This window comes from Callospermophilus lateralis, chromosome 10 (assembly GCF_048772815.1).
Source record: "Callospermophilus lateralis isolate mCalLat2 chromosome 10, mCalLat2.hap1, whole genome shotgun sequence".
Lineage (NCBI taxonomy): Eukaryota > Metazoa > Chordata > Mammalia > Rodentia > Sciuridae > Callospermophilus > Callospermophilus lateralis.
The window spans coordinates 125,983,962-125,999,611 of NC_135314.1; the positions used below are offsets into that span (position 1 = coordinate 125,983,962).

The window sequence follows — 15,650 nt, forward strand, 5'->3', positions numbered from 1 at the left end:
GATGCTGGTCTAAAGCCAGTTCCAGAATGTGAAAGCCAGAGCCTGCTCCCGGCAGAAACTGTGCTGACTTTTCCAACCCAGCCTTAGAGTCACACGGTGCCGTTTCTGCCATCTGAAGGGGCCCATCCAGATTCCCCCTGTGGAGTGTCAGGGTTGCACTGAGAGCACGTGGGGTGGGACACTGTGTGGACCTGTTGGGGAAATGATCAGCCGCCCCACCTGTCCACACCAGCCTCTGCTCAAGACCCTTCTGGAGTGGCCATTGCCTTCCTTGGCCCGGAACCTATGTTCCTCCATGGGTCCACCCTGTCCTGCACCATCTGTTTCTGCCCCCAGAGGCCTTGCCTCTCCCTGACCCCACCTCCCTCCACAGCTGGCCCCAGAGATGGGTTTTGATTTAAATCAACCTTCCAGCCCCGTGAAGCTTCCCCAGCAGCGTTTGCTGCCCTCCCCCTCCTCACATGGGCTCCGTTTTCCCCAAGACACAAGTTCAGACCAGAGGGGTCTCCAGGGTAACTGACACACAGCCTCCTCTTGGGAGCCTTGTCTGTCCCTGCCTCTTGTTGGCTCACACTGTTCTCTGCCTGGGGTGGCCCTGCTCCCCATCCCCACCTGCAGCCTTGCTGGCAGTCCAGCCCCCCCAGCCCCAGTCTCTGTAGAAGGCTGCTGTGCTCTTCTCAGAACTTTGCACGAACCAGCAGCACAACCTCCTATGGATGAGGCACCTGTTTTGGTGTCAGATCTGCATTCCTGGCCCTGTGACCTTGGGGATTATAGCTCATTGGATCGTGATGAGGATTAAATGAGGGAACCTAAGAAAAGTGCCAAATTCCTCACCTGGCACCTGGAGGCTCAGCTAGTGTTGGAGGTCCCTTTCCTTCTTTCTGGGGCTCCTGGTAAATGCTCAGTAGTGAATTTTCTCACCCTCCTTTGGTTGGAAGAGGGGAAAAAAAAAAAAAAAAAAAAAAAAAACCCTCCCTGCTTAATCATGTGGGACTAAACTACCAGAAGATTATAAGAACATTGCTGAGCCATGAGGAGCTGGGGGTGGAGGTGGGGGGCTCAGTAATGATCTGCCTGCTTATTTTTAATAAAATCCTGCCAGCAGAGCCGAATCTTTGCCCTGGGCAAATGCTCCGCTTTGCCGCAACGGTGTTGGTGAGCTGTTAGAAGACAGGGTGACCTTGAGGACTGAGCTGGGCAGGGAGGAAGGTTTCTGCAGCTGTTGGAGGCGGGGGATCACAGGAGCGGCTCCTGCCTCTCTCACCTGCCCACCTGTCCTGGTGGAATGCCAAGTACCACCCCCTCCTAGGCCCCCCTTGGCTATGGCCACTGGTGGCGCCTGCTCAGGTGACTGCTCTGCCTGTCCTGCTAACTCCCATGAAAAGACAGGGAGTGGACAGACCAGTGGATATGCAAGGTGTCTATTTTAAGTTTCTAGCACCTTCTACCCAGGACAATTGCTGAAGGCAAGAATGGGGTGTAAGGAAGAAGTCCTGCCTCTCAGAGGAAGAGGAGTTTGGTACAGGGCAGCCCCTTGATCTGTTCTGCTCCTTGATGAGAGGCCATGACAGGGCTGGGCAGAGGTGGACCAGAGGAGTGCTTTTCAATAATCTCTGTCCAGACCTAGGAAGTGTCCCAGAGACCAGCAGCCAAGGCCACCTTTCCCTGCGCTTCATGTCCAAATGTTGCCCATGTTTTGCTCAAAGAGCTGGTCAGTCCCCTGCAAACTGGTCAGCCTAGGAGCCTCAGAGTTCAGGGTCAAGGCAGAGGCCCTGAAGTCCCAGACTTGCTCAAGGTGGGGGCTGAGGCAGGACCCACCAATCAGAAGTGCAGATGTGTGCCCCAGAGGGCCATGGAAGGCTGGGAAGGAGGAGGAGGTGGGCTGAGCACATCTCGAACTATCCCCAAGCAGCGGGACTGGTTTGGGGGAGGGGCCAGTCCATCTCTCCTGGATGTAGGGGATGGATGGGCGGGGGGGTTGGGGGGTGGGTAGGGGTGACCAGGGCACATCTGTGGGCCTCAAGGGCTCCATTCTAACTAGCAGTGTACTTTGGAGAGGAGGAGGACGGGCTGGGTTGGTGGGTGAAGTGCAGATGGCAGAGCCTCAGGGGACCTTGGGCACAGTGTAATGTCATTTGGGGGGGATCTAAACAGCCAAACCACCCTGACAGTTTGAGACAGGGTTCTGAGCCACATTGTCCTGGCTGTGTGGAGAGTGTGAGCAACCTCGGAGGGGGAAGAAGAAAGTTTCTGCTCTTAGAAACGGGAAACAGGCCTGTGGAGTAGTGTGAAGCAAGAAGGAGCCCCTCGGTGCTGGGTCTCCCCTATTTACACTGCTCACCCTCACTTCCTGAACCCTCCAGGGTGCCTCAGTTCCTAGTTTCTGACCAGTCCCAAGAAAAAGAAACCTTGGCTTAGTTGGGGCCATTCCTGGAGCTCCATGACATTCATAGTGGTGGCAGTAATGAACCTTCAGGGTTCTGAAACCCAGCCTGGCCACCGATGCCAAAGAGGGCCTGGGCCGAGAGCATCCCAGCCCCTCTCAGCTCTGACCCTGGTCCAGTGGCTGTCAATGTACTTCCCCTGCTATAAACTGAGGATGCCTCAAGTATCTGCTCAGAGCTGGGGGCAGCTAGAAGGTGCCTAGAAGAGGTGGCTTAACCCCCAGCTGCATGTGTCCAGGGGGCAGGGGCCACATCTCTTCTATGTGTTGCTGTCGTGCAATTCTGTGTCTGGCACGGTGCCTAGCGTGTAGCTGGAACATGCTCCATAAAGACTGGGTTCGCATGTCACATGTGCAGATGCCCATTACATATCGACACTGGCCAGGACCAAAGTTCCTCCTGCACAGTCCCAGTAAACAACTTTTCTCCTTCACTCAAACTTGATCCTGCCAGCCGGTACTAATCCATTGCTGCCAGCTGCCGTCACAAGAATGGGCCGCTCAGCATTAGAGGGGATTGCAGGGATTTAAAATTCTCCGCAGCTCCATGAACTTCCTATTTCTTTGATGGCTTTGGGGGATTCCACTGACCATCCTGTCTCCCTACTCAGTGACTCCTGGGAAGAACCTCTGTGAGGAGAAGGAGCACTCCACCTGTCTCCCCCCACCACTGGCTCCCTGAAGCTCACTCCTTTTCCCTGGGGTGTGAGATTCCGGTGTCACTGCCTAGGGGACTTGCCCTGGGCCCTGGGATCCTGACGAGGTGGGAACTTTCCATTGCTTCTCATAAGGGAGGATGCTGTGCTTTTCCTATTTCTCCCTGCCCCCCCCCCCCGCTAGCTCAGGGGTGCCCCACTTTTCTAAAACTCGGTGGACCCCTTAGTAGTTGCCAGCCAGCTCCACCTGTGGCCTCAGGGACAATGCCCAATGTGTGTGAAGCCCCCCACTTCTCACCTTCTTGTGAAATTGAAGGGAAGATTTAAAGCCATTGGAAAGCTCTTTCTAGCCAAATTTCTATCAGAAGTTCCCAGGGCCATTTCTGGGGGAAATGGGAAGAGCTTTGGGGTGCGTTACTGCTCATCCCAGAGATGTTCTTCCAGAAGTATGGCCATTCTGATCCCAGCTGGTATCTGGTAACTCATTTCTGACAATAGCCACCCAGTGTTGGCCTCAGACTCTAAGGACATCCAATCTCTAGAACTGCCCTCACTTCAGTCACCAAATGAGGTTCCTAAAACATCTATGCTTTTGACCAAGGAACTACAAATTCAGGGATTTCCCAGTACCCCTCAGGTTCAATAATTTGCTGAACAACAAAGGACTCAGGATGGCACTCTACTTATGATTTCAGTTTTATTAAAGGCTGTAAATCAGGACCAGCCAAATAAAAGAGCACAGAGGGCAAGGTCTGAGGGTGTCCCTAATGCAGAGACTCAGAACCTGGTCACCACCCCACACCCCGCCAGGCACACGGTGCATCCACCAACAAGAAAGAAGTTTCACTGGGTTTTATTGTGTGGGCATGATTGACTGAGCACTGGCCATGGCATTGAAGTCAGTCTCCAGCCTCTCTCCCTTCCCTGGAGGTAGGACTGGCTCCAGTCCCCAACTCCTAATCACAGGGTTAACAGCCCTACCCTAAGGTCCTCCAGGGCCACTATCAGTCACCTCATTAGCATCAACTCCTGGGATGAGAGGGGGGCTAGGAATAAAAACAACACTTTTATTACTCAGGAAATTCCAAGCCTTTTGAGTCCCTTCTCAGGAACCAGGGATAAAGACAAGTCAAATTCTTTATCAAACAACAATGGTGGTTGTATGCCCCCCCACCCCACCCCCGCCATCATTACAGTGTTCTGGAAACTGCCTCAGCTATTCAGTTCCCTGCCATTTTTAAGCATTTCCTATGTGCTTTGTACTTCTGATGTCTGTGATATTATTATATCAGTTTTTAAAATGAGGTCCTCCTTGGGTTGGGGATGTGGCTCAAGCGGTGGCGCGCTCGCCTGGCATGCGTGCGGCCCGGGTTCGATCCTCAGCACCACATACAAGCAGGGATGTTGTGTCCGCCGAAAACTAAAAAATAAATAAATAAATATTAAAATTCTCTCTCTCTCTCTCCCTCTCTCTAAAAAAAAAAAAAAAGAAAAAAAGAAAAAGTTACTTCTAAAATTCTTGTTAAAAATAAAAAATAAAAAAATAAAAAATAAATAAAATGAGGTCCTCAAGGTGTCACCTGAAGGTGACAGAAAGTATTCTGATAAGATTTGGACTCAAATAACCAATTCTGGGAAAAGTTCAGTCTTCCAAACACAAGCCTATCACATGCTTCTTCTGGCCAGAGACGCTGTCTTTCCCTGGGCAAGTCCTGACCATTGAGAGATGATGGGACTCATCTGTTACACTCCTGAGGCTTCAAAACTGGGGCCCTGTTGGGTTGCCCTGCTCCATCATGGCGATGACCATCCCTGCCCTGCCTATGGAAGCCCTGCTGGGACATGGGCGGTGCAGAGTGGAGAGCTCTCGGCTACACTCCCTTGCTTTCCCCGTCAGGGTTACCTGCAGCCTGCAGCCCAGAGCAGAAAGGGCTCTGTGCCAGCTCAGCCTGGCTGGTGCCCTCTGAGCCTCCCAGGACCAGGACAGAGCCATGGTGGGACAGTATGGGGAAATAGTCCATGCAGGGCTTGAGCTAACAAATGTCCCTTTACCACGCTTCTTCCCCTCCCAGATGGCTACAAATGCAGCAGTTGGCATTTCTGCCACCACCAGGCCCCAGGGCACCTGCATAGGGTTAGGTCAAAAGCCAAACCCTGTGGTTTGGGAAATTAACCACATTTGTGGGACTCTCAGGAGACACCCTGGCTTCTCTCGGCCCTACCCACATGCTCAGTTAGGATGTCACCACCTGCGCGTTTGCACTTGCAGGTGTGTGGGTGAGCCTGCACTTGTCACCGTGCCTGGGGATCCATCCTCTTGGCATTTGCCTCTTGGGGTCCAGGGATGCCAGAGATCCTTCGCTGAGCTGGATGGTCAGGCACATGCTAGGGAGGAAGACCCTGGGAAATGGCCCACTGCCCCTGGTCTCTGGAAAGCCCTCTTTCCCACCGACACCCAGGCTGAATGAGTGGGAACGAAAGAGCAGGATTCCATGACCTCTGACCAGCCACAAGGTGGGAAGTGCAGGTGGACACAGGCAGGTGTGAGGAGCAGCTTGTTCGTTCCACTTGCTCTGATTCTTTGGATGTTGCATCATTCGGGCCCTCTGGGTCAAGGAGACCTGGGTCTGGGTAGTGGGAATTCATGGGGCACTGGGTAGCCTCTTTGCCTGGCAGGAACTGCCCTGCAGCCCCACCTGTCATAAACACTTGCCAGCCCACCTCAGGGTCCCTCCCTGGGACCAGCCTCCCACTTCGGTGTGTCCACAACTCAGCGTCCCCTCTGGGCTTTTTGATTTGTGACCTGTTTTGTACGATGTGTTTGAAGACCTTGGCTGCTCGGCTCTGCTTATGGCTGAACAATTCTCTTCTTGTTGTTTTGCAGTCGGAAAGACGTCTCTGATCACGAGGTTCATGTATGACAGCTTCGACAACACATACCAGGTGAGGTCCTGGAGGCCCGCCTCCACCCCGCCCACCCCTCATCGGTGTCCATGGCCAAGTGACCACAGCCAGCCTCTCTCCAGGGCTTGCTGAGCTGGGATCAGAGTGGGATGGCCCCAGGTTCCTGGGGTATCTGTTTGCTTTGGAGGAGCTTTCCCCTGGGTATTGGTCCCCAGCCTAGTAAAGATTTTTCTGAAAAATCTAGATCTCAGAAAGGAAATGTTTTCCAGAGAGAAATCTTAAACACAGAGAGGGGACACAGAGCACAGAGAGGGCTGGGTGCTCTCAGCCTTTCCAGACAGGCTGAGCCATTACAGTGTTTGGATACTTAAAGGGGCAGTCAGGTGGAAGAGGAGCCAGACAAAATATGGAAGGGGTGGAATGCGGAGCTTTAGGAAAGTTTGCTCCTCCTTGTGTGGTTGTGTTTTCTGGGGCCTTCCATGTGCACACTCCGGACCTCCCTCACACAAACGTGCACATACTACCACTCCTGGACCTCTCCTGCACATTTAGCCTTTCACACACACCCTCTCTCACACACCACCTTAATAGACACATGCATATGCTCACACATACACTCACTCCAACACACACACACACACACACACACCATTGCTGAAGCCCTTCCTTTCTGGAAAGGCTTCTGTGGTGGCCCTGCCCTGCCCTATGTGGGCAGAAGGTTGAATGGCATGACCTCTGGGGCTCCTGGCTCTGCAATGGTGTTCTGAGATCAACCACAGGCTGACAGGTGGCTCAAAAGCTGAGCAATTGAGGACAGTAGTAACCTTGCCTGGCACCCCTGGTGAGAAGAGGTTTGCACAAGTGGTTCTCTTGCCACCACAGCTTTTTGCAAAAGGCACCAAACTTAATCATTCATACTATTTTTAGGCTGGGGGGACACTGTTTTCTTCCTTAGGATAGAAACAAATAGTAATGCATTTCTCTAAGCTAATGGGCTTTGTGGGATACTAATTCCAAGAAATGTTAGTAGGTGTTACTTGGGAAAAAAAAAAAACAAGGAGGGTGGTGGCTCAGAGCATGTGTGGAGCTGGAAACTCCAGGGAGCAGGAGTGACTGCCTGCTGCAGGACTTCTCAAGATCTTTCCTTCCTCAGTTGTGTGCTTTGATTTGCTGAAAGCAAATGTGATTAGGTGTTTGATCATGGAATCCCTTTATCATCGAGTTCTCAAGGACAAATATCTATAGACTCACCGGGGACTGCTGTTCTAAGAATGTCCTTCCCTATTGCTGACCTTACAGAGGGTGCAGAGTAGTTCTGTGCTGCTTTTTAGGCTATCTGTCCCTCGGGACCAGTCCTTCTTGCCTCAGATACCCTCAGAGAGCCCCCGTCTGCCTCCCTGTTGACTTGTATTCTGCTGTGGTCTGAGACACTGGATCACCATGGACCAAATAAGGAACTGACCTTGGTGAAGAACAGGAAGGTTGGGGAAAGAGGTCCTGAGTGACACACAGCCCTAGGCCAGGGCTTTGGTCTTGACCCCATAGTCACATCTTCCCCAGGGCAGGGCTTTGTACCCCATGGGCTCCCAGGAGCCTCTCTAGCTCATAAAGGGGCTTCTCCTGCATCAGAGGGGATAGCCCCATCTAACAGCCTCCTTCCAAAGTCTGACTTGATACTGTGTGTGTGTGTGTGTGTGTATGTGCATGTGCATATTTATATGATCTCATATATTGTTGTATATTTTTAATATTAAGTTACTTAGCATACCTCCTGTTAGCATCCTATTGAGAACAATGGGATTTGGGGCTGCTTGGTGTTTTGGACAGTGGTGAGCAGAACTTCTGTGCTCTTACCCCACCTCTGTCTCCAGGCCACCCCATTACTTTCTTGTACCCATTATTGTCAAGAATGTATAGTTGAGCAGCCCACTACCTGCAGCCTGGTAGCCTCTCTGCTTGACACTCCCTGACAGTGGCACTGTCACCTCCCCACACCATGGCTGTCACTGCTAAAATGCTCTTTCCACTCCCTTCCTGTCCGCTCTGAGCGTTCTGACTCACGTGGCTGAGAGCAAATGCTTGCTGGGCAGCGAGGCCTGCCATGCTCCGCTTGCCACCCTGACCCTACTTGTTCCATGGCTAACTCAACCTCCTGACTCTAGGGCGGCTCCTCTGTGCTTCCGGCCTGGGGGAGGCTAGGATGCCCTTGGAGCACCACTGTATTGCCGGGCCCAGGAGAGGGCCTGGCCATAGATGGTGTCACAGATGCCAGGGTTACAGAGCTGGCTTGAAGAGGCTCTTCCTGTCTGGGTTTTTAGACCTCATCAGACTGAGAGGCCCTGAGGCCTCACTCAATGTCAGGGCAGGAAAGACAAGAGAAATCCCAGGGAGACAACCGCCCTCTCCATTGTGGGGCTTTCGGACTTATTTTTTTCTCTGGCGCAGGTGGAATCCTTTCCTAACATCCTTTAAAATGGTAATTAGGCTGGGAAGCTGGGCCCCGGCTCTGCACACACAGGCTGGTTTTAATGAATCCTCTGGAGATGGGAGAGGCCTGTTGTTTTGTTTGTCTCGGTGTGGTAGCGGAGGTGTATGGGAAGTAGACAGGACCCCCAAGGGCTTTGGGGGATGAACTTAACCTCCTCCCGATTTGTGCCCCTGAATGGTGACACCCCCATCATCCCCCGCAACAACAGTCCCTGATTGTGCTCCTCTGAGTCTCCTGCCTCTTCCAGATCATGGGCTCCCCGCGGTGGCCACAGAGCTCCCCTACCCCACCTCTGGGCACTGACTGGCCTCTCAGCAGACAAACTGCGCCTCCTCTACAAGGTGGGGACACGCACATGCATACATGCAGACGCACACACTTGTGCACACGTGGACACCCAGCACCTGGGTCCTGACATCTGGTGGCCCTCCCTAAATACTGCTTCTTCGGTCGGTCTGCATACCTTCCTGCCTCCAGCCAGTGGCTGCAGCGAATCCTCCTTGTCTCCCCACCTGCTCCCAGCCTCCTCTCTGGGAAAGCATCCATCCCCACCTTGTCTGCAGCTCCTCACACCCAAGGGACCCCGCCACTAGCGCGATTCACCCAGCACTCTTCGCGCTGAGGTGCTAATGTGGAAGGGGAGGGTGAGCAGGATGGTACCCGGGTGACGGCGGTGGTATCTGCTGTGAGCACTGTGACTACTCAAGGGCAGCTCACGCCTACCTTGGGTGGCTGAGTGGCCCTGTCCCTGGCTTGCATCATTGCTCCTGCCTGGGTTCTGGCTCCTAGCAGATCTGCAGCTGGACGTGGCCCTGGATGTGGATCCCAGGTTACCCTGAAAGAATATCAGTGATGTCAACACAAAGAAGACGGAGTCCACCTGAATAAGGGTCCAGCAACCAAGATATTTGAAAGTGGTTTCTTGGGGCCACCTGTGAGAGGCTGGGGAGAATGTGGACTCCAAACACCCTAAGAACTGATGAGTTTCCTGGAACAGAATGTAGAGAGGGGGTGAAGTGCCACTCAAGAGGCCTTGATAGAACCCGAGATACTAGCTGTTTGCATGTGATGTCCAGATAATCACCCCAGCACCCTGGGGAGACAGCGACAGGACCTTACCACATTCCAGGAGGTCAGAGTGAGGGGCACACAAAGGAAAAGGACTCAGCGTGTCCCTTGACACACTCTAGCTCTTTTGTCTCCTTTAAAAAGGAGGCATTCGGGCCCTGAGTTCACTCTCCAGCATCATGCACGCAAGGAGGCCAACAGAGGAGGCCCGGGTTCTAATCCCAGGTCTGTCACGAAACTGGGAGTCTCTGGCCAAGCCCTTCAGTTTCTTAGAACTGCATTTTTTAACCTGGAAATTGAGTGGCCTTTTACCTCCACATCACCCAGCCCAGTGGCCTCAAAGCTGTAGAAGTAGGATTGTGGTTATGTTATTTGTGCAGTCCTAGGGATTGAACCCAGAGCCTTGCACGGGCAAGGCAAGTGCTCTAACACCAAGCTACATCCATAACGGGAATATGTTTAATTTGTATTTAAAGCATAGCTCACGTAGTCTAGATGATGGAACGGGTATGGGTCAAAGTGCTGTCAATACAAATGTGCATTATTATATGTTATGGAAAAGCCAAAACAAAAATAACTGCAACTCCAAAACAAACTAAGTTGATAGTGATGGAGTGAAACTAACAATAACTTGCCTGTGTGTCCGAAATGCGTGTGTGTCGCAACCTTACGTGTGCAATTGTACAGTGCTTTGCAGCTCTCCCAGATGTGCTTGATCCCTGGCAACATGACAGTCTTACTGTGTGAGGGCAGTAGAAGGTCCTGTCCCTGTCTCCGCCAGGTGCTGATGTCAAAATGTGAGGCAACCTTCTTATATAGTGAAATCGAAATGCCAGTCACTGGGGAAAGATGACCCCGTCCTCAGAGACCCACCTGTGCCCTGCCAGCCATCCAGGTGCTCCTCTGGACATTGACCTGGGACTGCTCTCTAGGCCACCTTGCCCAGGCTCCAACATCCTTCCTTTCCCCGCCTCTTCTCCTCTGCCTTTCTTTCCCTTTTATCAGTCATTATAAGTAGGAATGTGGGTCACCCTTTAATTCAGAAAGGTGGCTGTGGCTTCCACAAGGAAAGGCTTTCTGGGTGCAGAAGTCGTGGTGGAATTTGGGTCGGCACCTTGTGTGGTGATGCTGTCAGGCCCCGGGGCTCTTGCTCTGATCCTGCTCCGTCTCCTTGGCACGCGGGCACCCATCTTCCTGCAGGTTGGCGGCTGCTGCTTCAGACCTCATGTCCACATTAAAGGCAGAAAAAGAAAGCAAGAATTTTGCTGGAATCTCTCCTCGGGCCAACTGCTGCTTTCTGTCTTAATGGCCAGAATCAGGTCACAGGAGCACCCTTAGCCTCTAGAGAGGCTGAGACAGCAGAGTTTAGTTTTAGAGTCTCTAAGGCAGAGGGCAGAGGACATTGCTAGGGGCACCAGCTGATGCATTTGAGGAGCTAGATGGACCCATGATGCGATCCTCTGTCCCAGATGTCACCCAGCCTTTCTAATTCAGTGTGCAGATTGCACACAGGTAAGTTCTCAGATGCCCTTAAAGCCACCACCTGGCACATCTTTCACTATAAGAGCTGAAGGAGGGCTGGCCTACCTGGACCCAGCTGTCCCCGCTTCAGGAGAGCTCTCAGGGAGCTTCAAGCCATGCATCACCGGACATGGGTGTGGCTTTGAAGGGATTGACTGATTTTGATGTGAATAAGCCCTTATTTAAAATTTGAAAGTATGTATCATTTGCTTGATGTTCAGACAGCATCAGGAAATTAAAGAGTGACCGATGAGTTAAATTGGCCACCGCAGACTTTGAAAGAAGTTAGGTACCTGCTCGGTGGCCTCGGGAGCCAACCTCCCCTCCCCCAGGGCATACTCAGAGCTTTTGACCAGAAGAGACCTTGCCCAACATGTTTTCCAGAGGCTGCCATCTCTTCCCCCACAAAGTGCCCACTTGCCAGTCTGAAGCCTTAAGTTTTGCCAGACTCATTTGCATTCTATTTTGCATGACTTTACCCGGATACTTTCATCTGATGTTTGGTGGTGCAGAGCCGGGAACAGCAGCTTCATTGTCAAGGGCTTGTCATGCCCAGCTGCTTTCCGCCACTTATGGATGCTTCCCCAGTCCTCAGCCCAGGTCTCGCCAAGGCTGAAAGAAGACACATACAAGCCTTTTCATCATTTCTTTTCCGAAGAAGAGAATCTTGAGTCAACTTATGTAAATTACCATTCAGATTTCCACTGCAGACTTTTTTTTACTGTATCTTGTCAGAATAGGAATGCAAAAATTATACCTCAGAATAAATGCACATAGCCAAAAAATTTCAGTCAGTGCCTCCGAGAGCTCTCTGCTCAGGAATCAGCTGGGCCATTAGCAGTTCTGTGCAGAGGGAGGTGTGTAATGAACCATCCTTTCTGTGCAAAGCACATCTTGAACCCCTGTGGATACTGCTTAACACCATGTTCAGAAGAAGATAAAGGTGGGTGCAGCTGTGAAATCTCTAAGATTCCCTGCATTTTGGATAAAATAAAGCAGCTGCCATTTTTCTTAGTGCTGTTTGCAAGCACACAGTTAGGAAAGGAATAAATAAGCGTTGCCAGGTTTGGGGCAACCTAATTTTAGCCAAGTGCAGCCCGATACTTTCAGAAGACATGGTAGCAGGTAGCAGGTGCAGGCAGCATGGGTGCAGAGGGGTGAGGAGAGAGTCATGGGGATCCCAGACTAGCAGGAGACTGACTCCTCAAGAGTCAAGCCTCCTGCTCATGTGGTCTTGATATCTTGTGTTTACCACCCTGTGGAATAGTTACCAGCAAAAATAATTTGCTCCATACCTCACAACATAAAAATGAAAAACAGAATACTACTTTGACCAAGACTGTACTATAAGCTAGGAAAGGGGGTTGGTCTCTTTTAGGATTTACCTTTCTGAAGGTAAGTCTTTCCCGAAGCCCTGGGAACACTAGTTTAGCGGGATGCTAATAGGGATGACAAGCACAAAAGTTCCTAGAGCAAAGAATATTGAGAAACATCAAGTTCCTGTTTCTTTGTTGCAGGACTCTTCAGAGCCTTTAATATGCCAGCAGGAGAGGTCCTCTACTACAGAGACCCTCCACTAGGAGCGGGAATATGTAGCCTTTCCCAGATATACTGGCTCACAGTTTGCTCTTGTCTTGAAGATTACTCCACAAGGCCATTACACATGATCAGACTGGGAGACATTGTTGGAGGATCTCCGTGGGCTGGGTTTTGCAGATCCGCTTGGAAATCCCTGGGTCATTTGGTCACTAATAGTAGGTCTTCAATTTTGTTTAATGCCGCATAGTAGAGAATACAGAATACCGTCAGGTAGTCTAACTCATTTGGTCCAACAATCCTTAGGAAAGCTGTGGCTGTCCCTGTGGTTGTTAGAGGTGAGGAAACAGGGCAAGAAAGGCTGAGCCCACTTTTCCAAGATACTCTCCATCTGGTTCTTCTAAGCCCATCAGACCACTCAGTCCCATCAGAGCAGCGGTCGAGCTCACTGAAAACAGACTGGGCCCGTGGGCACATGAGCCCACCCAGGTCCATTGGAGTGTGGCACCCTGCCAGCTGCATGGTAGCTCCTCTGCAGCTCGCCGTGGTCTGTCCTGGGAGGTACTGACGGGCAGCCTAGGTTTGTTGACAGATATGTGCTCCCTGCCCTAAGTGGCCTGTGAAGGCTCCTGATCACCTAGGCCCCAGAACACTGAGGGGCTATGTGCATATCATGGATCTGGGCTTCATCTTCAAAGAAGAAGCCCCCCACCATGCTCCCACATTCTCATATCTACACAAGTATAATGCACCCGTGCATACCCACAGATGCATGTCCCCATGTGCAAATAAAGCATGAACTTGTGTGTCCCCACACATCCACATATCTGCTCATGCAATTCATACCTGCATGTCATCAGTGCATGCCTGTGTGAGCTCTGTTCACCTTTGAGAGGGAGGGTACCCGTGACAGATCACAGGGAATCACCAAGGTGGCTGGGCCTTTTGTGGAAGGGTGCGGCCTATCCGCGTAGTTAGTTCTTTTTGTCTGGTGACTCCGTAGTCCTCCAAAGTGGACCTGAAGTGACAATCACCGATATGAGCATACTACAGAGGCCGAGGAGAAAAAAAAATTAGTGCCATAAGGAATGGAGGGCAGGGAAAATAAAGATAGCTATCACAGAGATGTTGAGGGAGCTCATTAGTTCTCTCTCTCTCTCGTTCTCTCATTCTCTTTCACATCTGTCAACACATCTGTCAACAAATCTAGGCTGCCTATCAGTGCCTCCCAGGACAAACCACAGCTAGCTGCAGAGGAGATACCATGCAACTGGCCGAGGGTCACACTTCAGTGGACCTGGATGGGGTTGTGTGCCCGGAGGGTCCTGGTCTGTTTTCAGTGTGCTCTGCCAGTGCTCTGCTGGGTCCTAGCGGTCTGGTGGGCTTACAACACTGGAATCATAAGAAGCTCCAGGGTTTTCATGGTGAGCCAGATGTTGCTGCCATTTGAACGAATGTTTAGAATGGAGGGTTTAGAATGGAGGATTTCCGTGGGCCAGCCTGCAAAATGGCACATGAAATGGCTTGGCAGGTAGGGTGTCTCATGGCAAGGTGACCAGCAAGGCAGAGGTTCCCCTCACATGGCAGGTTGTGAAGCAGACCCTCACAGACCTCTGAAGTTTGAGGCCAACCTACTCGGGCTCCCCTGTTGAAACCATTCTGTAGAAAGTGGACAAAGCAACCAAAGCCAACGGCCTGCGAGGGTCTGAGTTGGCACAAGACAGAACCTGGAAGACCCAGCAGAATAGGTCTTCCAGACAGAGCCCAGCAGCCCCAGGAACCCCAGGTGCCCATCGGCTTTGATCTTAACCAGTCTCATGGGTGCTCAGCCTAGCTACTTCCCCAAACCACTCCTGGACTGCACCCGTTCCCTGCGAGGAGGGGGATGCCCATCAGCTTCATGTCTCTCTACTCCGGTGGCATGCATGACATCCAAGCATAGTCCCTTTTCATTAGTTCTTGCAGTTTGGTTGCAGAGGCCTCCAGAGAAGCAGTGTCTGGGACCATCCCCTAGCGGATACCCTAGCTGGGATGTGTCTTAAAGGAGCCAGACCGTGAAAGTCAACCTGTATTTCCTTCACCCAAAACCCACGAGTTAGCATCCAAGAAGTTCCAGCGTAGTCCTTGCAACTTTGCTGACTTGCCTTGAGACCTTGGGAAAATCGCTTTCCTTTTGTGTAAGCCCTGGTTTGTCATCTGCTCAATGGAGATGGTGTTCTCAGCCAGGCAAGCTCCCCTGCCCCAGCTTTCTTGTTAAAGGGCCCATGTCTCAGTGCACCCAGCCTCTCTATCCACCTGTCCTAGGCATCATCTGCATGCTCCCTTTCCTCTCCAACCTCTCTCCTTGCCTATCTTCCAGAACTTGCAGCAGCTTCTGGTTTATAATTCTTACCTTTGTCCCATCCTTCAACCAGAATTGCTTTCCTAAAGCCCTGGCTACATAGGAAGTCCCTCTGGCTTTACCCAGTTCTCGGGCTCCATCTTGTCCTCTCCCCGACTGCCCTGCACAGTCCACCGGACCTGAATCTTTTTTCTTTTTTTCTAAGGGAAATGTTGGGCTTCACACCTCAGGGTGCTCAAAGACCTGGCTTTTACCTAAAACAGATGGTCTCTTGCCTTTACTGCCCCAGCCGAGGTTTGTGTTTCTTTCCCATACTGGGGATTGGACCCAGGGTTGCTCCACCACTGAGCTACATCCCTAGCCCTTTTTATTTTGAGACAGAGTCTTGCTAAGTCGCCTGGACAAGCCTTGAACTTGCAAATCCTCCTGTCTCGGCCTCCCAAGTTGCTGGGATTATAGGTGTGCACCACCACACCAAGCTTTGACCCAGGTGTTTATCTTTCTAAAGCTCTTAATTCTTCCAGAATTCCTAGTTCCTGTTAGTATCTTTTCCCTTCGGGCTGAACCATGTCCTTTAACTTTTTTTTTTTTTTTTTTTTTTTTTTTTTTTGAAGTGCTGCAGGCCACAGTTTCTTTGTTTTCATTTACCTAGAGATGTTTTGATTTTACCTCCACTTTTGAAGAATATTT

At 51.4% G+C, this 15,650-nt stretch overlaps 1 protein-coding gene across 2 annotated transcripts in view; it reads left to right on the plus strand.

Annotated features, from left to right (window-relative positions):
• Positions 1-15,650, plus strand: part of Rab6b (RAB6B, member RAS oncogene family) — a 57,840-nt gene that overhangs the window by 23,712 nt on the left and 18,478 nt on the right. For both annotated transcript variants that reach the window (XM_076868540.1, XM_076868541.1), the window contains exon 2: positions 5,987-6,045. In XM_076868540.1, the coding sequence (XP_076724655.1) occupies positions 5,987-6,045 (59 nt within the window). The remainder of the gene's footprint in view (positions 1-5,986; positions 6,046-15,650) is intronic.